The 24,068-nt window shown below is 45.7% G+C and overlaps 1 protein-coding gene across 1 annotated transcript in view; it reads right to left on the bottom strand.

The window, feature by feature from the left end:
* LOC143942052 (cell adhesion molecule CEACAM3-like) overlaps window positions 1–24,068 on the bottom strand; it is an 84,658-nt gene that overhangs the window by 46,444 nt on the left and 14,146 nt on the right. The window contains exons 4-5 of the mRNA XM_077463364.1: window positions 10,290–10,613; window positions 3,814–3,837 (exon numbers count right to left, since the gene is read on the bottom strand). Coding sequence (XP_077319490.1) covers window positions 3,814–3,837; window positions 10,290–10,613 — 348 coding nt within the window. The remainder of the gene's footprint in view (window positions 1–3,813; window positions 3,838–10,289; window positions 10,614–24,068) is intronic.

Here is a 24,068-nt window from a genome sequence, read left to right as displayed (position 1 = left end):
ACATGCTATGGGCGTATGTGAAATGACACCCCAAAATAAATTCTGCTGCTTCTCCTGAGTATGGGGATACCACATATGTGGGACTTTTTGAGAGCCTAGCCGCGTACGGGGCCCCGAAAACCAAGCACCGCCTTCAGGCTTTCTAAGGGCGTAAATTTTTGAGTTCACTTCTCACTACCTATTACAGTTTTGAAGGCCATAAAATGCCAAGATGGCACAAAACCCCCACAAATGACCCCATTTTAGAAAGTAGACACCCCAAGCTATTTGCTGAGAGGCATGTTGAGTTCATGGAATATTTTATATTTTGCCACAAGTTGCGGGAAAATTACAAACTTTATTTATTTATTTTTTTTTTTAACAAAGTTGTCACTAAATGATATATTGCTCATGCATGCCATGGGCATATGTGAAATGACACCCCAAAATAAATTCTGCTGCTTCTCCTGAGTACGGGGATACCACATATGTGGGACTTTTTGGGAGCCTAGCCGCGTACGGGGCCCCGAAAACCAAGCACCGCCTTCAGGCTTTCTAAGGGCGTAAATTTTTGAGTTCACTTCTCACTACCTATTACAGTTTTGAAGGCCATAAAATGCCAAGATGGCACAAAACCCCCACAAATGACCCCATTTTAGAAAGTAGACACCCCAAGCTATTTGCTGAGAGGCATGTTGAGTCCATGGAATATTTTATATTTTGCCACAAGTTGCGGGAAAATTACAAACTTTTTTTTTTTTTTTTTCACAAAGTTGTCACTAAATGATATATTGCTCACGCATGCCATGGGCATATGTGAAATGACACCCCAAAATAAATTCTGCTGCTTCTCCTGAGTACGGGGATACCACATATGTGGGACTTTTTGGGAGCCTAGCCGCGTACGGGGCCCCGAAAACCAAGCACCGCCTTCAGGCTTTCTAAGGGCGTTACAGTTTTGAAGGCCATAAAATGCCAAGATGGCACAACCCCCCCCCCAAATGACCCCATTTTGGAAAGTAGACACCCCTAAATTTAGGGGTACACTAGTGAGACTAGGTAATAAATGGCGGGTGCCCTGAAACTATAAAAAAATAACTAACCAACCAGCGTCACCTGTAACAGTTATATGGTGATCACTGGTGAAAGGGTTAACTAGGGGGCAATTAGGGGGCTTTATGCGGTAGTATATGGGGGTCCCTGGCGCTATAAAAAGCTGCAGCGAACCTAAATACCTACCTGCCTAACTAGCGTCACCTGTGACACTAATACAGCGATCAGAAAAACGATCGCTTATTAGGCTGGGTTCACACTGGAGCGATGCGGGAACGCCACGAATGCGCGGCGGGTTCCCGCATCGCATGCCTCCCGGCGGCAGTTCACACTGCCCTATGCGAACTGCTGGGAGTGTCAGTGAAATGTTACTGACACCCCCAGATCAGTTCGCATATCGCAGTGCGATCTGCAAACTCGGATCGCATGGTGTGAACACCCATGCGATCCGATTCTGCTGCGGGCCAAAAAAAGGGTCCCGTGCGAATTTGCGGCGGGTGCGGCGAATGGCTGAACTCGAATCGCACAGAGATCGGATGTGATTTGCACTGCAGTGCGGTGCGAATCACATCCGTTCTCATAAACCGCTGCAATGTGAACCCAGCCTTAGTGACACTGGCGACGGGGGGTGATCACGGGGTTAAACCTTTATTGGGGGGGTTAGGGGGGTACCTTAGAACTAAAGGGGGCTAACCCTAACTGCCCTAACAGTTATTAGTCACGAATGACACCCGCCGGGTGATCAGGGGGTTAAACCTTTATTAGGTAATAAATGGCGGGTGCCCTGAAACTATAAAAAAATAACTAACCAACCAGCGTCACCTGTAACAGTTATATGGTGATCACTGGTGAAAGGGTTAACTAGGGGGCAATCAGGGGGCTTTATGCGGTAGTATATGGGGGTCCCTGGCGCTATAAAAAGCTGCGGCGAACCTAAATACCTACCTGCCTAACTAGCGTCACCTGTGACACTAATACGGCGATCAGAAAAATGATCGCTTATTAGGCTGGGTTCACACTGGAGCGATGCGGGAACGCCATGAATCCGCGGCGGGTTCCCGCATCGCATGCCTCCCGGCGGCAGTTCACACTGCCCTATGCGAACTGCTGGGAGTGTCAGTGAAATGTTACTGACACCCCCAGATCAGTTCGCATATCGCAGTGCGATCTGCAAACTCGGATCGCATGGTGTGAACACCCATGCGATCCGATTCTGCTGCGGGCCAAAAAAAGGGTCCCGTGCGAATTTGCGGCGGGTGCGGCGGGTGTGGCGGGTGCGGCGAATGGCTGAACTCGAATCGCACAGAGATCGGATGTGATTTGCACTGCAGTGCGGTGCGAATCACATTCGTTCTCATAAACCGCTGCAATGTGAACCCAGCCTTAGTGACACTGGCGACGGGGGGTGATCACGGGGTTAAACCTTTATTGGGGGGGTTAGGGGGGTACATTAGAACTAAAGGGGGCTAACTCTAACTGCCCTAACAGTTATTACAGTCACAAATGACACCAATGCAAAAAAAAAATAAAAAATGACATTGGTGTCACTGTGACTGGGGGGCAGGGGTAATTGGGGGGGTGATCGGGGGGTAAAGGAGGGGTGTGAGTGTGCCTGGCATGTTCTACTGTGTGTGTAGAGTGTTGGTGCAACTCACCGATCCGCTCTCCTCCGTGTCGGAACGAAAAATACCGACACGGAGGAGAGAATACATCACTTCCTCTCCTGTGTTTACATTACAGGAGAGGAAGTGATGTCACCGGGGATTTCTATTCGTCAGGAGCGATCGCGATCGCGAGGGGGTGGCCATGAATGAATGGCCGCCCCCTCGTCCCGGATCGCTCCCGGACGAAAACCGACCGCCGCAGGCACCGGGCGGGGGCCCGATCGGGCCCCCGACCCGCGGGAGGCAAGGGACGTACATGTATGTCCTTATGCCTGCCCGTGCCATTCTACCGACGTACATCGGCGTGCGGCGGTCGGCAACTGGTTAAACATGAGATCTGGGGGGTCAAAAAGACCTCAGATCTCATATTTACACTAAAATGCAATAAAAAAAAATGCCATTTAAAAAAAAAAAAAAATAGCCCTTTAAGTGACGTTTTGACATCAGTTACGCCCTGCAATGTCATGGAGACGGGTGGAGGCCATCTTCCCCTCACTCGTCTCCATGCCAGGGAAGGAAGAACATCCGATCGCCTCCGCTGCTGCCAACGGCTCCGGTAAGCGGGGGAGGGGCCCCTCTCCCGCCGCCGATAAAAGAGATCTTGCAGCGAATCCGCCACAGAGACCACTTTTATCTGAAACCAGACCGCCGGTCGAACAAGAGGATACCGGGGTTATAGCAGCTAGCTGCTGCCATAACAACGATATCCCCCGTCAAAGTTAGGACATATATGGGCGTGCGGCGGTCCAGAAGTGGTTAATAAAAATAAATTTGCAAAAAAAAATTTTTAATTATGCTCATATGTGTGTATTTGCACGCAGCGGGTCAAAATACTGATTGGGAACGCATATTTTTCAATTTTTTGTTTTACTGAGGAATACTCGGCGCTTGTTTGTGCTCCTGTGTGTACAGGCACATTGTAAACAATGGGCTCCATATTAGCTCAGTTTAAAAAAAAACTGAAAAAACTTTGTACTAAGCTTTTTAAAGTTGCAGTGTACAAAAAGCCCAAAATGTTTTATATATTGGCCTCTAGGTGTGCATACAATGTCTGTAGCAGATTTTTAAATTAAAAAAACAACTTAAAGGCACTTGTATAAATACAGTCAACGCTTACCATATGTAGTGTAGTATGATTTTCCTGCAGAGAAAAAGAGAAAGAATGCAATCATTTCTAAACATTTAAATTAAAGAGAAATTTATCCCAACAACAATGGCCTCCAGGATATAAAAGATACTTTGAATAAATATAGTTTTCGTGGAGATTCTCGTATAACTAAACGCATTTTCAAGATTTCTTAAAGTGCATCCACCAGACTTCAGTTTCAATTTCAATTTAATGGATAGTATGGGCAAAGTGTATTTATTTATTTTTTTACATATTTTATCTACTTACAATAAGGGCATGGATTAAAACATTTTAATTATTTTCTTTTTAGTCAATTTCTTAAAGTGGAACTAAACTGTATCTAAGCGCCATAAACTAAAAACGCTATTTACAGTGCCTTGCAAAAGTATTCATCCCCCTTGCCATTTTTCATGTTTTGTTGCCTTACATCCTGGAATTATAACATGGATTGTTTGAGGATTGGCATCATTTAATTTACAGAACACGCCCACAACTTTGAAGATTTCGATTTTTTTTATTATTATTGTGAAGCAAACAACAAAATAGGACAAAATAACAGAAAAAGTCAATGTGCAGAACTAGTCACCCCCCTAAAGTCAATACTTTGTAGAGCCGCCTTTTGCGGTTATCACAGCTCCAAGTCACTTTCGATAAGTCTCTATGAGTCTTCCCACATCTCACCACTAGGATTTTGCCCATTCCTCCTCCTTGCAAAACTGCTCCAGATCCTTCAAGTTGGATGGTTTGCGCTTGTGAACAGCAATCTCTAAGTCTGACCACAGATTTTCTATTGGATTGAGGTCTGGGCTTTGACTAGGCCATTCCAACACATTTACATGTTTCCCCTTAAACCACTCAAGTGTTGCTTTAGCAGTGTGTTTGGGGTCATTGTCCTGCTGGAAGGTGAACCTCCGTCCTAGCCTCAAATCACACACAGAGGGGTACAGGTTTTTCTCAAGAATATCCCTGTATTTAGCACCATCCATCTTTCCCTCAACTCTGACCAGTTTCCCAGTCCCGACTGCTAAAAAACATCCCCACATCATATATGCGGCCACCACCATGTTTCACGGTGGGGATGGTATTCTTTGGGTGATGTGATGTGTTGGGTTTGCGCCAGACATAGACATTCTTTGATGGCCAAAAAGTTCAATTTTAGTCTCATCAGACCAGAGCACCTTCTTCCATACATCAGAGCAGATCACCTTCCTCCATACATCAGAGCAGATCACCTTCCTCCGTACATCAGACCAGATCACCTTCCTCCATACATCAGACCAGAGCACCTTCCTCCATACATCAGACCAGATCACCTTCCTCCATACATCAGACCAGATCACCTTCCTCCATACATCAGACCAGATCACCTTCCTCCATACATCAGACCAGATCACCTTCCTCCATACATCAGACCAGATCACCTTCCTCCATACATCAGACTAGATCACCTTCCTCCATACATCAGAGCAGAGCACCTTCCTCCATACATCAGACCAGATCACCTTCCTCCATACATCAGACTAGATCACCTTCCTCCATACATCAGAGCAGATCACCTTCCTCCATACATCAGAGCAGAGCACCTTCCTCCATACATCAGACCAGATCACCTTCCTCCATACATCAGACCAGATCACCTTCCTCCATACATCAGAGCAGATCACCTTCCTCCATACATCAGACCAGATCACCTTCCTCCATACATCAGAGCAGATCACCTTCCTCCATACATCAGACCAGATCACCTTCCTCCATACATCAGAGCAGATCACCTTCCTCCATACATCAGACCAGATCACCTTCCTCCATACATCAGACCAGATCACCTTCCTCCATACATCAGAGCAGATCACCTTCCTCCATACATCAGAGCAGATCACCTTCCTCCATACATCAGAGCAGATCACCTTCCTCCATACATCAGACCAGAGCACCTTCCTCCATACATCAGAGCAGATCACCTTCCTCCATACATCAGACCAGAGCACCTTCCTCCATACATCAGACCAGATCACCTTCCTCCATACATCAGACCAGATCACCTTCCTCCATACATCAGACCAGATCACCTTCCTCCATACATCAGAGCAGATCACCTTCCTCCATACATCAGAGCAGATCACCTTCCTCCATACATCAGACCAGATCATCTTCCTCCATACATCAGACCAGATCACCTTCCTCCATACATCAGAGCAGATCACCTTCCTCCATACATCAGAGCAGATCACCTTCCTCCATACATCAGAGCAGATCACCTTCCTCCATACATCAGACCAGATCATCTTCCTCCATACATCAGACCAGATCATCTTCCTCCATACATCAGACCAGATCACCTTCATCCATACATCAGAGCAGATCACCTTCCTCCATACATCAGACCAGATCACCTTCCTCCATACATCAGACCAGATCACCTTCCTCCATACATCAGACCAGATCACCTTCCTCCATACATCAGACCAGAGCACCTTCCTCCATACATCAGACCAGAGCACCTTCCACTATACATCAGACCAGATCACTTTCCTCCATACATCAAACTAGAGCACCTTCCTCCATACATCAGACTGGATCACCTTCCTCCATACATCAGAGCAGATCACCTTCTTCCATACATCAGACCAGAGCACCTTCCTCCGTACATTAGACCAGATCACCTTCCTCCATACATCAGAGCAGATCACCTTCCTCCATACATCAGAGCAGATCACCTTCCTCCATACATCAGACCAGATCACCTTCCTCCATACATCAGACCAGATCACCTTCCTCCATACATCAAACTAGAGCACCTTCCTCCATACATCAGAGCAGATCACCTTCTTTCATACATCAGACCAGAGCACCTTCCTCCGCACATCAGACCAGATCACCTTCCTCCATAAATCAAACTAGAGCACCTTCCTCCATACATCAGACCAGATCACCTTCCTCCCTACATCAGACCAGATCACCTTCCTCCATACATCAGAGCAGAGCACCTTCCTCCATACATCAGAGCAGATTACCTTCCTCCATACATCAGACTAGAGCACCTTCCTCCATACATCAGAGCAGATCACCTTCTTCCATACATCCGACCAGAGCACCTTCCTCCGTACATCAGACCAGATCACCTTCCTCCATACATCAGAGCAGATCACCTTCCTCCATACATCAGACCAGATCACCTTCCTCCATACATCAGACCAGATCACCTTCCTCCATACATCAGACCAGATCACCTTCCTCCATACATCAGACCAGATCACCTTCCTCCATACATCAGAGCAGATCACCTTCCTCCATACATCAGACCACATCACCTACCTCCATACATCAGACCAGATCACCTTCCTCCATACATCAGACCAGATCACCTTCCTCCATACATCAGACCAGATCACCTTCCTCCATGCATCAGACCAGATCACCTTCCTCCATGCATCAGACCAGATCACCTTCCTCCATACATCAGACCAGATCACCTTCCTCCATACATCAGACCTGAGCACCTTCCTCCATATATTTTGGGAGTCTCCCACATGTCTCTTCCCAAACTAAAAACATGCCATTTAGTTTTTTTGCTGAAAGTAATGTCTTTCTTCTGTCCACTCTACCATAAAGCCCAACTCTATGGAGCGTACGGCTTATTGTCATCCTATGTACAGATACTTCAGTCTCTGCTGTGGAACTCTGCAGCTCCTCCAGGTTTACCTTAGGTCTCTGTGTTGCCTCTCTGATTAATACCCACCTTGCCCGCTCCATGAGTTTTGGTGTGCGGCCGTCTCTTGGCAGGTTTGCAGTTGTGCCATGTTCTTTCCATTTGGTTATGATAGATGTGATGGTGCTCCTAGGGATCATCAAAGATTTGGATATTTGTTTATAACCTAACCCTGACTTGTACTTCTCAACAACATTGTCCCTTATATGTTTGGAGAGTTCCTTGGTCTTCATGGCAGTGTTTGGTTAGTGGTGCCTCTTGCTTAGGTGTTGCAGCCTCTGGGGCCTTTCAAAAAGGTGTGTCTATGTAATGACAGGTCACTTGACACTTAGATTGCACACAGGTGGACATCATTTCACTAATTATGTGACTTATGGAGGTAATTGGTAACACCAGAGCTTTTCATGGGCTTCATAACAAAGGGGATGAATTTTCCTGAAAAATTGTTTTATGTATATATTTTTCTAATTTTGCTTCACCAACTTAGACTATTGTGTTTTGATCCATCACATATAATTCAGATAAAAAAAACATTGAACTAAAGGCTGTAATGTAACAAAATAGGTAAAAAGCCAAGGGGGTGAATACTTTTACAAGGCACTGTAATTATTTTTTAATATGCAAAGCAAACTCCCCCTGACAGCCAGGCTGAGGAAGAAAAAGCTAGTGTGCAATTTCTTTAGTTTCAAATTAGCTTTTTGCCAAAAATCGACAAATTCTGAAAAAATGTAAATTCGAAAAATTCAGAAATTCGGAAATTCGAAATGTGAAAATCCGAAAATAAGAATGCAAATTAGAAAAACAAAAAATTAGAAAATCCAAAAAAATAACTAACTAATAATAATAACAACTATTACTAACTATTAAATTATAGGTATTGGAATTTCCTTTCAAACTTGGCTGTTAGTGAATGAAACAAATACAAATTTATCCGAAGTTATGAATTATCCAAAATAATGAATGCCGCATCTAAACTAATGGAACATAACTAATTAATAATAAATAATAATAAATACTTTTTTGTCATTTATTATTAATTTATTACGTTTCATTCGTTTAGATACAGCATTCATTATTTTGAATACGTCGTAACCTCGAAAAACTTTGTATACGTTCACTAACAGCCAAATTTGAAAGGAAATTCCAATACCTATTAATTTAATAGTTAGTTATTATTAAGGATTTTAGAATTTTCGGATTTTCCAAATTGTCAAATTTTTCCAAATTATCGAAATAATGAATACCACATCTAAACGAATGGAACATAACAAATTCAAATTTTTCAGAAGTTATGAATTCATTCGAAATAACGAATTTCGATCATAACGAATGACCCAAAAAATGAAAAAAAAAATGAAACTAAAATTAAAACATAAAATAAAATTTTCAGCAATGCACATGTCAAATAGCTAGATGATGCCAATGGTCATCATTCACCCAGGAAGTGATATAGCTGCCAATGGGGAAAAGGCTGCTTCTATTGGTTTTAAGCTCCACTACTTATTAATTATGTTGGCAGCAAGTACCTTTTTTACCAACCAAGTGCCAATCTGTGCAGTCTATCTTTGGCACTTATGCAATCACGTCATGAATTTTCACATCCAGATTGTTAAACCAGTGACTGGACTGAAGTTTTTTAACATCCAGATTGTTAAACCAGTGACTGGACTGTGCTTTCCTTACAAGTCTTCTAAAAGCCCTGATGAAGGAAGAACTGAGGACCAAAACATGTTGGCTCCAAAACAAACCCTCCTAAGACTTGGCTTGGCATTTTCTGCTCTACACTCCTTAGAGAAGAACCCCAGGTCTCCACCCCCTACCCACCTCTGAGCACTGTCCCCTGGTTACACCCTAGTAACAATAGACCCCTCTGCAACAACATACCACCCCCTCCCCAGTAACAATAGATGAATCCCTGCAGCAATGGACTCCTCCAGCAACAATAAATCTCACAGCACCCAGCAACAATAGACCCTTCCCTCAACAGAAGATCCCCCCTAGAAACAATCCCCCCCAGCAACAATAGACCCCTTGCAAAAAAATACTGCCCAGCAGTGCCGGGACAAGGTCATCCAAAGCCCAGGGCAAAGATGCCAAACCCCATTTATGATGTGGAAGCTTAGAGGGTCCTACACCCAGTAAACCATTGTGCCAAGGGCAACCGCACCTCCGCCCAACCCTTGCCCCCGGCCCTGCTGCCCAGTAACAATAGATCCACCCCTGCAGCAATAGACACCCCCTCCACAACAAAATAACCCCCAGTAACAATAGAGCCACCCCTGCAACAAAAAACACCCCCAGTAACAAAAGTGTCACCCCTGCAACAATAGACACTCCCCGCAACACAATACCTCTTAGTAACAATAGATACCCTCTGCAACAAAATACCACTCCCCAAAAAAGCAACAGATCCACCCCCTGCAATAATAGATCTCCCAGCAATCAACAACAATATACCCCTTCCTTAACAGTAGATTCCCTTAGCAACAATTGATCCCCAATAGCAACAATAGACCTCCCCAGCAACAATAGATCTCCCCTAGCGATAAAAGAGTAGCCAGCAGCCAGAATTAATAGACCGGAGGTGCCGGAAGTGCGTTCTCCCATGTTCCCACTGAAAAAAAATCCATACTTGTAAATCTGCTGGAGCAACACTCCCAAAATTTCCTATCTCTTAATAATCGATCTCCCTATCTACAGATAACATGTGACAATTTTTTCCCTATTTTCATAAAAACAAACATTATTAACTTACTGTAAATGCTGAGATGATATATTTGGGTATAGAGTTCGTTATTGGTCAGATTTATATCGGCTGAGTATTTTCCTCTGTCTTCTACACGTAGATCATGGATAATCAGGGAGCCATTACTAGTGTACAATCTTCCCTGATACCCGGAGTCTAGGACATGCAGAGATCCATTTTTAAATGTTGTGGTGATATGTTTAGTATAGTCCTTCGTCCAAAAAACGTCTTCCACTTGGTCAATCAGATGTTTCGGCAATGGTAGATCCACCTTCTGCTCCTCATAGGAAAATAAATGGACTGTCTTGGTTTTGGCTCTTTCAGGAATTATACCTAGTTAACAATATAACTATTTGTTATTTCTGGGTAGGTGGGTGAAGGTTGAAACATTCATTTTCATAATAAAGAGCAGTGGATTGGTCTATAAGATACGAGATCTGACCAGCATCAAACAGACCCATGGTGAGTAGAGGTCCAAGGCAGAGGCCCCCGCTCTGCTGAAGAAACTAACCCAATCTTTAACAGTACTCTGTCCACGTCAAGTGGTAATGTTATCTCTTCCTTCTCTCTTCCTGCAATGTCTTTCATGTCACCACTTGTTAATTTTTATAACAAACACAAGCACTTGGGTTTAGATACATTATAACAACTGCTGTACCTACATTTTGTCCAGTTATGCAAAATTAAAAATCTGCATTTGCAACTTTCTTCCATGAGCATACCAAATTTGGAAGGATTTTTTCAAGTATGATACATATCGCACATAGGTACTCCTGCCTATAGATGTTTATTATCTGAAACCTGAAAAATGTTACCAGTACCAGTAGTTTTGTTTTTCTGTAGGTGGTTCCAGTGCAGGGACAAGGTCATCCAGCACCCAGGTCAAAGATGCCAAACTGTGCCTCCCCCATTCTCTTAGGGTTAGCAGTGATGTCGCTGTCAGCCTTGTAACAGAAGCAACTGGAACAGGGCGACCCAAACCAGTGGCTGCTGGTGCTCAAAATTTGATCAGAGTGATGGGCAGAGTGATCAGCCTCACTCTGCCCATCAAATGCAGCCACTTGTGCCCATCATATGCAGCCACTTGTGCCCATCATATGCAGCCATGTGTGCCCATAATATGCAGTTACTGTGCCCAACATATGCAGCCACATGTGCCCATCATATGCAGCCACGTGTGCCCATCATATGCAGCCACATGTGCCCATCATATGCAGCCTCTCTGCCCATGAAATGCAGATACTTGTGCCCATCATATGCAGCCAGTGTGCCCATCATATGCAGCCACTTGTGCCCATCATATGCAGCCACTGTGCCCATCAAATGCAGCCACTGTGCCCATCAAATGCAGCCACTTGTGCCCATCAAATGCAGCCACTTGTGCCCATCATATGCAGCCACTTGTGCCCATCATATGCAGCCATGTGTGCCCACCATATGCAGTCACTTGTGCCCATCACATGCAGCCACTTGTGCCCATCATATGCAGCCACGTGTGCCCATCATATGCATTCACTTGTGCTCATCACATGCAGCCCCTTGTGCCCATCAAATGTAGCCAGTGTGCCCATCGTATGCAGCCACGTGTGCCCATCATATGCAGCCACTGTGTCCATCATATGCAGCCACTGTGTCCATCATATGCAGCCACTTTGACCATCATATGCAGCCACTGTGCCCATCATATGCAGCCACTTTTCCCATCATATGCAGCCACTTTGCCCATCATATGCAGCCACTGTGTTCATCATATGCAGCCACTTTGCACATCAAATGCAGCCATTTGTGCCCATCAAATGCAGCCACCATGCCCATCAAATGCAGCCACTTGTGCCCATCATATGCAGCCACTTGTGCACATCAAATTCAGCCACTTGTGCCCAGTATATGCAGCCACCTGTGCCCATCATATGCAGCCACTACCGACCTCCCCACTCACGGGGCTCTGGCAGCACGGACCCCCTGGCACTTACTGCCAGGCAGCAGCTCCTCTCAGTGCCCCAGAGCGGCGGCGACCTCCGCTCCAGCGTGTGTCTTCTCCGCTGCTCTTCCTAAGCGCCAGGCATCCAATAGGGTGGCCTGGCACTTTGGCCAATCAGGAAACAGGTCTGACGCCCTGCCTCCTGATTGGCGGGGAGGAAGGTTAGTGTGAAAATAGTGAAAATGTATTTGCTATCATCACACAATTGGGTAGGATGAGGGCGCACTCTCTGCACCCTGAGCCCACCCTATTTTGAAGCCTATTAGAGCTTCTGACTAATCAGGTGCTTTAAAAAAGTACCACCCCCACCATAGGAATCCATGAGTCTGGTGTCTTGAAAGGGAATGGGCCCATTGATGGGGGGGGGGGCGTCTGGGCCCAGGGCAGCTTCTCCTCCTACACACCCCTTGTTCCACCCCTGGGTCTTGAAAAAGGGCACACAAGTAGATGCAAATAGATAAGCACACATCACAAGCGATTACTATAGTGATATGTAGGCCAGTAAAAACAGTCCCATAAAGCCTATGTACTAGGACAAGCTATTCCATGGAGCATTCACCTGGCTGTAATAGTCAAGGAAACAAATAAAAGAAACATTGAGTGCCTCTAAGTCGTGGTCTCTAAACGGCAGCCCTTTGCTTGCCTTTATCTCCTCCCACTTATAAGAGGTACAGTATTATTCCTTCCACTGACACCAATGCTTAGGAATAGGGATGAGCCGAACACCCCCCGGTTCGGTTCGCACCAGAACTTGCGAACGACCCCCGCGTTCGGTACGAACGTTAGAACCCCATTGAAGTCTATGGGACTCGAACGTTCGAATTGGAAAGTGCTAATTTTAACGGCTAATATGCAAGATAGTGTGCTAAAAAGGGTTTGGCGACCTGCCTCCTGCCTCAGGGGACATGGGTCACTGCAAAAAAAAGTTTTAAAAACTACCGTTTTGGCGGGAGCACTGATTTTAATGACGATTAAAGTGAAAAAAAAATATTCCTTTAAATATGGTTCCTGGGGGGTGTCTATAGTATGCCTGTGAAGTGCCACGTGTTTCCCGTGTTTAGAACAGTCCCTGCACAAAATGACATTAAACGGAAATAACACCATTTAAAACTGCTTGCGGTTTTAATGTTATATCTGGTTCCTGCAATATGTTTGAAAATCATTCAGAAAAATGGCATGGGTAGCCCTCCCTGCCCATTACCAGCCTATTTGGGTCTTGTACACATATTAAGGGGAACCCCGTACCCATATTAAAAAAAGGAAATGCGTGTGGCCCCCAGGCCCTATATACTCAGAACAGCAGTATACAGGCGGTGCAAACAAGACAGGGACTGTGTAGGTTTGTTGTGTTAAGTTGAATCTGTTTGTCATTTTCAACCGGTACATTTTTAAAGTGTAGCTCCAGTCAAAAAAAATATCTTTAAGCTTTTTGGAAAACATAGGGAAGGGTTATCACCCCTGTATAATTTTGTTTTGTCGTCCATCTTTTTTCATCTCACTTGCTGTTGTCTCCTTGCGTTTGCAAGTAGGAGATGTTTGTAAGTTGGATGTTTGAAAGTAGGGGCCTGCCCTATATTATAGCGGTATGTACTGGGTACAGAGCACGCAGACAGCACGCACTATCTCCTAACACTACTGACTGCAAGCTCTATTATTAACCACTTGTTAGCCCAATGTTTGCATAAAGTGAAAGATGAAGTTATGCTGAGTAAATAGATATCAAACATGTCACTCTTCAAAATTGCACATGCCCGTGGAATGGCGCCAAACGTCGCTACTTAAAAAATCCCCATAGGCGACGCTTTAAATATTTTTTTACTGGTTACATGTTTTGAGTTGCAGAGGAGGTCTAGGACTAGAATTATTGCTCTCGCTCTAACATTCTCGGCGATACCTCACATGTGTGGCACATGCGAGCACATGGGGACATGGGCACTTTAATTTTTATTTTATTTTTTTATTGTTCATTTTACTTTATTTTAGTTTGACATTTTTTTTCCCAAAAATATATTTTTGATCACTTTTATTCCTATTACAAGAAATGTAAACATCCCTTGTAATAGGAATATGGGATGACAGGTCCTCTTTACAGTGAAATCTGGGGGGTCAATATGACCCCACATCTCACCTCTAGGCTGGGAAGCCTGAAATAAAAAATAAAAAAAAAGATTCTGGCTTTGATCGTACTGGCGAGTTGGTAGAAGCACCAGAGGGCGGTGAGGGGTGGGGGGCGTCTATGGCTGGGTACTTCAGGGTATCACCGAGTATGGCTGGGTATCTCTGAGTATGGCTGGGTATGGCAATTTATGGCAGGGTATTACAGAGTATTGGCGGGGTATTGGCGGGGTACTACAGAGTAATAGCAGGGTACTGCAGAGTATTGGGGGTACTGCAGAGTAATGGCGGGTACTGCAGAGTAATGGGGGGTACTGCAGAGTAATGGCGGGGTACTGCAGAGTAATGGCAGGGTACTGCAGAGTAATGGGGGGTACTGCAGAGTAATGGGGGTTACTGCAGAGTAATGGGGGGTACTGAAGAGTAATGGCAGGGTACTGCAGAGTATTGGGGGGTACTGCAGAGTAATGGGGGGTACTGCAGAGTATTGGGGGGTACTGCAGAGTAATGGGGGTTACTGCAGAGTAATGGGGGGTACTGCAGAGTAATGGCGGGGTACTGCAGAGTATTGGGGGGTACTGCAGAGTAATGGGGGTTACTGCAGAGTAATGGGGGGTACTGAAGAGTAATGGCAGGGTACTGCAGAGTAATGGCAGGGTACTGCACTGCAGAGTAATGGCAGGGTACTGCACTGCAGAGTAATGGCAGGGTACTGCACTGCAGAGTAATGGCAGGGTACTGCACTGCAGAGTAATGGCAGGGTACTGCACTGCAGAGTAATGGCGGGGTACTGCACTGCAGAGTAATGGCGGGGTACTGCAGAGTAATGGTGGGGTACTGCAGAGTAATGGCAGGGTACTGCAGAGTATGCACTGGTATTGCAGAGTATTGGCAGGGAATTGAGGGGTTAAATTCGGTGAGCAGCGATGTGGGCACTGCAGATGCAGCCCACATCGCTGCTGACACCGATCTCTTTCCCCTCCGCTGTACCGATCGGTACAGAAAGGGGAGGGAGGAACAGGCGTCATAACATGACGCCGGTTTGTTTCCAAGTGATCACTCCGTCATTTGACGGAGCAATCACGTGGTAAACGGCCGCTATGAGCGGCCGTTTACCGTGATGCGCCGGGTCCTATGGACCCGGCGGTCACGGATGCTCTCGAGTGCGCACACCTCGGGGCACGCGAGAGCAGAATTCTGGGAGGCCGTTAATTAACGGCCTCTCTGAGTTAAACAACCGCCCTGAAGCCGTTAATCGGCAATGGGCAGTTGTTAAGTGGTTAAAGCTAGATCACTAGCTATATAGGTGAGGTGAATATAGTGGTGTATACTGCAGTCAGGGCACAGACAACAACCACTACACAGCAGCAAGATAGGAAATCAGCCAAAAACGATTGGTGTGTACTGTGTTGAAGGTACACAGAACACCCACTGCTTCAGATGCAAAGTAACACACTACAGGAGGCCGCCTTAAAGGCGGCCTTATATAGTGTGGGGCGTGCACTACACAGTCTGAGCTATGATTGGCCACAGGCAGGATGCCTGTGGCCAATCATGGCTCTCCTCGCTGCCGGCGCTGCGATTGGCCAAGCATGCGGGGTCACAGTGCATGCTTGGCCAATCATCGGGCAGCAATGCACTGCGCCAACGCAGTGCATTGTGGTCCGCGCGCGCGTCACTCGAATTTTGACGCGAACGGCCAAAACGTTCGGAATTCGCCGAACGCACGAACGGCCAATGTTTGAGTCGAACGTACGTTCGACTCGAACACGAAGCTCATCCCTACTTAGGAACTACTCCTCCCACTGACACCAAAGATGGGACATTATTCTTCTCACTGACACCATCGATGGGGTAGTATTCTTTTTACTGATATAATTTTCTACTCCTACTGGCCACAGTCCCCCCCCCCCCCCCCCCAAGTCTAAAGGTCTAAAGTGCAATAAATTTGCCCTTAAAAAAAAAAAAAAAAGGAAATCCCTGCTCTAAGTTTAGAAACTTACAAACAAATTTTATTAACCAAAAAAATAGCCACTAACATTCAAATCAATTGAGAAGGCTCATCACTAAACCAGGACAAGATCGGTCATCTCATACAGCTGTCATGGACGAGGAAAGCAGCTGCAAAGCATACACCATCTAAGAAGAGGGCTGCAATGCATCATTGACCACAATGTATGCATAGACAAGCTTTCCAGCCAGCTTCCTCATCCATGACAGCTGTATGTGGTGGATCCTATAGGTTTTCTTCCCCGTGAGATGACCAATCATGTCCTGGTTTATTAGTGATGATCCTTCTCAATTGTTTTAAATGTGAGTGGCAATTGTTTTGGTTAATACAATTTGTGTCAACAGTTTATTTTTGTTTTGTTTTTTAAATCTTTATTAAATTTTCACATCGTAAATAAACAATTTGTAACCAGGAGTCAAGAAAGCGACTTAACAGGTAAATAAGCAATTATACTCCCTTTTATATCAGCCCTTAAAGGGAAGCAAGAGGGAAAAAAAGAAAACAACATCTCCCATTCTTGGAACTATATGTAAAAAAGAGAAAAAAGAAAAAAAAAGAAAGGTTTACAACTTAACCCCCACCCCCCCCCCCCCCCCCCTTCTTCCCCCCCTAACCCACCCGGTGTGCCAGTGTTTGCTTATATAAATCAACATCCCTTTTGTCTCTTATTTTATTTTCTATTTTATTTTTGACCCTGCTTCTTTATTCTGTTCAGTGAGTTTGTTAAGGAGAGTGTACTTATTAGCTTGTTTTTATCTGGTGTATCCTTTTTCCCTATTTAATTTACTTATTCTATTTATATTCTTTTATGGCACATTACGTTCTATAACAAGGGGTCCGTTTTCTCTAACCATCCCTTCCACATCTTGTCAAACTCCTTTAAGTTGTTTCTTTTTATATATACTGCGCTTTCTTTACATAGAGTATAGTTTATTGCTCTTACCCAGTCTCTTACTGTGGGGGCTAAACTCGATTGCCATCTAATTGCGATCATCCTCCTGGCCTGGAACAAACATCTTAAAATTACCGTTGTGATGCCCTTCCTCTCCCCTTTTTCATTTCTATATCCCAATATACACACCAATGCATTTTACTCCAGAGCTATCCCGAATATTTTCCTCACAATCTCTATCACCCCCTTCCAATAACGAAACAACTTGGGGCATCTCCACAGCATTTGTATGAGATCTCCTGTCCCTTGACATCTAGGGCACTTATCATCTACTCTACTATGGAACTTAAATAAACACTGGGGGGTATAGTATGCTCTGTTAATCACCATCAAATGGAATATCTTGTGTGGGGGGGGGGGGACTGAGACCTTCGGGCACACCTCCAGAATACTCTTCCACTGCTCTTGTGTTATCCTTCCTATATCTAGTTCCCATTTCTTTCTCTCTTCCAAGTGTTTCCCCTTGCAGTTAATTTGTTTGCTTATCTGACCATATATTTCAGATATTAACCCCTTAGTGGAACCTGCCAGATGTAAACATTGAAACAGTGGCATTTCCTCCCATTCCAGAGTCCGTTTCCCAAATTGGGCCATCAAAGCATGCCTCAACTGTAGGTAGAGACAGAATGTATTTTGAGGTACATTGAATTCATGTTTCAAATCAGTGAATTTCTTGAGATTCTTTCCCACATACAGCTGACTCGGCCTTTTAATGCCTTGTTTCTCCCATTTTTTTACTGTTCCCATCTGGTAAATTTCCTGTAATTTCCTGTTGTTCCAAAGAGGAGTTAGTCCATTATATCCCATCTTCTTTTTAACTGTATTCCATGTTTTTAATATAATTCTTATTGTTGGGCACCTATAGCGGAAGGAATCTGCCTCTAGCGTCTCCACAAAAGTATTATGTGGAGAGCATACCAGTACCAGTCTCCCATTACGGGTTCCTCCATTCAAAACACTGCTGCAATTGAGATGACCAGAAATAATGCTCAGAGTGGGGTAATGCAAATCCTCCTTGCTCAACCGGCAATTGGAGTATACGTAATCGAATCCAGGCCTGTCCCCCTTTCCATATTAATTCCCTGAACAAGGTCTCGATCTTATTGAACCATTTCTTACTGATCCAAACTGGGGAATTATGCAATATATATAGCAATTGTGGCATCCAAACCATTTTTATTAGGCTACATCTACCAGCCACTGATAGTGGCAATGGTTTCCATATAGCAATTTTTTGTTTCAATTTAGCCAATAATGGGCCAAGATTGTTATCTATAAACGGATTGGGGTCTTTCGTCAGGACTATCCCTAGATATTTCAATTTATCCACACTTGCCAGTTGAGGAATTCCGGGGATTGTTGGTTCACTGGTAGAGTCTATTGGAGGAAACTCGGACTTCTCCCAATTTATTTCAAGTCCTGTGAAGCCACCAAATTCCTTCACCATACTTATTGCTTTTATCAATGATTGTCCCATATCACCAAAAAACAGCAGTATATCATCCGCATAAAGCGCAATTTTTTCCTCGCCCATCTCCCTTTGAAAGCCGACTATCTGGCAGCTTGTTCTTATGGAGATGGCTAGGGGCTCAATTGCTAGGGCAAAGAGCATGGGTGACAATGGATACCCCTGTCTCGTCCCCCTCTCTAATTCTATCTTATCAGAAATCTCATTATTAATTTTTAACCTGGCACTATGCCTGTCATATAACATTTTAACCCACCCAATAAAGGAAGGACCGAAACCAAATTTCCCCAACACTCTCCAAATGTACTCCCATTCTACGCTATCAAAAGCTTTAGCTACATCCAAAGCCAATACTGCTCTTGAGGTTTCATTCTCCGTTGGGATTTGTAGATTTAAAAAAGCTCTCCTGATGTTTGTGCTTGTTGATTTATTGACTATAAATCCCGCTTGGTCCGAATGTACTAATCTTGGAATAATTCTATTAAGCCTAGCTGCAAGCACTTTGGCCAAAATGTTTGTGTCAGAACACAAAAGAGAAATTGGCCTATATGCAGCTACATCTATAGGGTCCTTCCCCTACTTATGTAGCACTATTATAATTGCTTCCAGCATTAAAGCGGGTAATTTACCTTCCCTAGCCGCTCCCTCCAGAGTTTTTAAAAGCTCTGAGAGTAATACATCTCCATAGCTTTTATAAACCTCAATCGGGAGTCCATCTGGACCAGGGGACTTCTGGTTTGCCATGCTAGCCACTGCTTGTTGAAGTTCTACCATAGTTAATGGGGCATCCAAATCATCTCTTTCCTCTTGTGTTAGGACTTCCAAGTTTCCCAGGAAGTTTTCCATTTCCTCTTCCACCCCTACTTTCTGGGCTGTATACAGATTTTTATAATAATCTCTAAATATCTGAAGGATCCTCATGGTATTAGTTGTAACCTCTACTTCCACCAACTTAATAATCGGGATTATTGATGGTGGAGCATTAGCCTTCACCAGCTGCGCCAACATCCTTCCCAAACTTTTACTTTCCACCTCAGCAAAGCAAGCCTGACGCTGAAAAATATGCCTTATTTCCAACTTTTTCATGATTTCTAACGTATACTCTTCTTGTTTCTCTAGCCAGATTTTTTCCTTCCCTGGTGTGGGGTCTATAGCATAGTTCTTTTCAGTTTCCATCACTTCTCTACAAATTCTTTCCTCCTGCTCACTAGATTTTTTATTAAATTTTTCCACTTGTTGAATCAGGACTCCCCTAAGGAATGCCTTCAAGGTGTCCCATAATATCCCGGATACAGCCGTACCTCGGTCTCGGTTAAATTCTACGAATTCTTTTAATTTAGGTTGAATCCCATCTGATTTTTTTATTAGTTCTAGCCAGTGTGGGTTTATTTTCCATACCTTCTTACTTCCCGTCCCCCCTGTTTTTAGTGTAATCACCATTAGAGAGTGATCTAAAATCCCCCTTGGCCGATATTCACTTTTTTCTACCAACTGTAGTGCCCGATCATTACCCAGTGTCATATCTATCCTGGAGAGCGTGGAATATGAAGCCGAATGGCAACTATACTGCTGGACTCCCGGATTCCACACTCTCCAGACATTTCTTAAACCCACTTCCTCCAGAAATTGACCCAATCTACCCTGTTCTACAGGCTCCACCAGTGACCTTGCTGGGAACCTATCAAGCTTGATATCCAGGACTGCATTAAAGTCACCTACTATTGTAATAGGGATTTCTTCTGCCCCCAGCAAAAATGTATTAAGTCTAAACATAATATCCATTTTAAACGGTGGAGGGATATAGATATTTGCCACACTATACACTCTATCCTCAATTAAACACTGCAAGAAAATGTATTGACCCTTCTCATCTATACTGGCCCACCTGCAGGAAAAATTCACCCCATTTCTTACCATAACACTTACCCCTCTGCTATATGATGATTCATTATTGATGAACATACAGAGTGGTACTGATGTTGGTATTTTTTATTCTGTAAACGGTGTATTGTATCTTTATTTAGGTGTGTTTCCTGCAGGCAGACCAGCCCAACTCCACATCCCTCCATCATAGAAAACACTGCTGCCTTTTTGGCCTGCATCCCCAATCCCCTAACATTCCAGGATCCTATCTTAAATGTTTTAACTTGCATATAAGGGTGGGGGATGTGCATCAAGCTGTTGAACTTGCCTATTCCTTGCTATGTTTATTACCAAGCCTCACCCTACCTCAGTTCTCCTAGTCTCACTTTGCACTCCCCAAGACTCAATTTTTTTGTTGTTATTACCAAGATCACCAAACAACCACGTTTATAATTCCCAAAACAAAGGAGATATGTCTGAACAAAATTCAACCTCATCTTTTCTTTTATCATCGTAGATGTTCCTATGTGTATTAAGTGTCTCATAACATAAACAGTATAATGTAACCAACCATTATAATCTTTTGCAGTGATTCTCATAATATTTCTGTGCTCTATACCTTTTGTTTCTTCTTTGACTTAGGCCGCGTACACACGCGGGGACTGTCTGCCGAAACTAAGTTCGTCAAACAGTCCGCTCAAACTTTTGAATGAACGAACACGCCCACACACGGCACTTTTTGAGCGGACAAATACGGCAAACTAAGTTCGTCGTACTAAGTCCGCGCAACTTTTGAAATGAACGGACTCGCCCACACACGAGGCAACAGTCCGCTCATTTCGAGCGCGTCTCCAGGTAGGCGGGGCCCGCGATGGAGACGTCGCGGGCTCCGCCGCCTGGAATGGACTTAAAGGGGAACCCCAACGCGAAAAAAATCGGCGTGGGGGTCCCCCCAAAGTCCACAACAGACCCTTGTCCGAGCACGCTACCCGGCCGGCCAGGAAAGGGGGGCGAGCGAGCGCGCCCCCCTCCTGAGCCGTACCAGGCCACGTGCCCTCAACATGGGGGGTGCCTTGGGGAAGGGGGGGGCCGCAGGGCCCCCCCACCCCAAAGCACCTTGTCCCCATGTTGATGAGGACAAGGGCCTCTTCCCGAAAACCCTGGCCGTTGGTTGTCGGGGTCTGCGGGCGGGGGGCTTATCGGAATCCAGGAGCCCCCTTTAATAAGGGGGCCCCCGGATACCGGCCCCCCACCCTATGTGAATGAGTATGGGGTACAATGTACCCCTACCCATTCACCTGTAAAATAAAAGTACCCAAAAAAAAACACAACACACGGGATAAAATATTTTATTGCACAGCTCCGGGGGTCTTCCGTCTTCGGGGGTCTTCTCGCCGGACTCCTCCGCTATCTTCTTGTAGCTCTTTTGCTAGCGGAGGAGTCCGGCTTTCTTCCTCCCCGCCGCCGGCCTCTTCTCCCGACTTCGGGGGTCTTGTCCCCCTCTTCGGTTCTTCTGCCGGGCCACCGCGCCTTCTTATAGCTCTTTTGCAGGCGGTGGCCCGGTCTTCTGTCGCCGCTGTCGTCGCCGCCGCCTTCCGTTCTTCTTCTTCTTCTTCTTCATCTTCTTCTCCAGGAGATGTTGACACGTCGCTCTCTCCGGCCGGAATGGCAGAGCCGCGCTGCGCGGCCACTTATATAGTGACAATGGGGCGGTGTCACATGGTATATGTCACATGGGTTGGTCACATGGTGACCCCGCCCCTTACGATGTCATAGTCCCCATGTGACATCAACCCATGTGACCAACCCATGTGACATATACCATGTGACACCGCCCCATTGTCACTATATAAGTGGCCGCGCAGCGCGGCTCTGCCATTCCGGCCGGAGAGAGCGACGTGTCAACATCTCCTGGAGAAGAAGATGAAGAAGAAGAAGAAGAAGAAGAAGAACGGAAGGCGGCGGCGACGACAGCGGCGACAGAAGACCGGGCCACCGCCTGCAAAAGAGCTATAAGAAGGCGCGGTGGCCCCGGCAGAAGAACCGAAGAGGGGGACAAGACCCCCGAAGTCGGGAGAAGAGGCCGGCGGTGGGGAGGAAGAAAGCCGGACTCCTCCGCTAGCAAAAGAGCTACAAGAAGATAGCGGAGGAGTCCGGCGAGAAGACCCCCGAAGACGGAAGACCCCCGGAGCTGTGCAATAAAATATTTTATCCCGTGTGTTGTGTTTTTTTTTGGGTACTTTTATTTTACAGGTGAATGGGTAGGGGTACATTGTACCCCATACTCATTCACATAGGGTGGGGGGCCGGTATCCGGGGGCCCCCTTATTAAAGGGGGCTCCTGGATTCCGATAAGCCCCCCGCCCGCAGACCCTGACAACCAACGGCCAGGGTTGTCGGGAAGAGGCCCTTGTCCTCATCAACATGGGGACAAGGTGCTTTGGGGTGGGGGGGCCGCGCGGCCCCCCCTTCCCCAAGGCACCCCCCATGTTGAGGGCACGCGGCCTGGTACGGCTCAGGAGGAGGGGGGCGCGCTCGCTCGCCCCCCTTTCCTGGCCGGCCGGGTAGCGTGCTCGGACAAGGGTCTGTTGTGGACTTTGGGGGGACCCCCACGCCGATTTTTTTCGGCATTGGGGTTCCCCTTTAAGTCCATTCCAGGCGGCGGAGCCCGCGACGTCTCCGTCGCGGGCCCCGCCTACCTGGAGACGCGCTCGAAATGAGCAGACTTTTCTCCGGGCGGGAACAGTCCGCTCATTTCGAAAGTACAGCGGACTGGCCCACACACGGGCGGACTGTCCGCTCAAACCAAGTTTCAGCGGACAGTTTTTCGGGATTTCCGAAAAACTTTGTTCGTCAAACTGTCCGCTGAAACTGTCCGCTGAAAGCCCACACACGAGCGTACTGTCCGCTGAAACACTGTTCAGCGGACAAAGTTGAGCGAACAGTCCGCCCGTGTGTACGCGGCCTTACATATAAATCACAAATCCCTTGTGTAGATGATCCATCTTTACCAGTGTTACCCCCCCTTTTCCACTACCCCCACCCCCTCCCCCTCCCAACTTTCCTCCTCCCCTTACACCCCCCACCCTCCCCCCCCCCCTACATACCTAAGTGAACTCTAAGGGGCTCATTAGTGACCTTATTCCACACCATTTGTTCCACATATTCATACCCATACATCCCACTTCATAACGCAGCTGTGTGCTACTGCCCCCCCCCCCCCCCCCCCATCTTATTTCTATCAACAAATTGAAAAGAATAGAAAAGGTAAACATAAAAAAAACACAGAAAAATCAACTCAATCACTTTTCTATCCTCCTGTAAAATTTCAGTTTATAAAATGTTCTAAAATTTTTGCTGATTTTCTTCCAACCATCTCTCAACCTCGGCTGGTGAGC

The sequence above is a fragment of the Lithobates pipiens genome, unplaced genomic scaffold (assembly GCF_037356315.1).
Source record: "Lithobates pipiens isolate NorthernLeopardFrog02 unplaced genomic scaffold, aLitPip1_a1.2 Scaffold_30, whole genome shotgun sequence".
Taxonomy (NCBI): Eukaryota; Metazoa; Chordata; class Amphibia; order Anura; family Ranidae; genus Lithobates; species Lithobates pipiens.
Note: the sequence above shows the minus strand (reverse complement) of the source record. Positions and strands in the feature narration are given on the sequence as shown.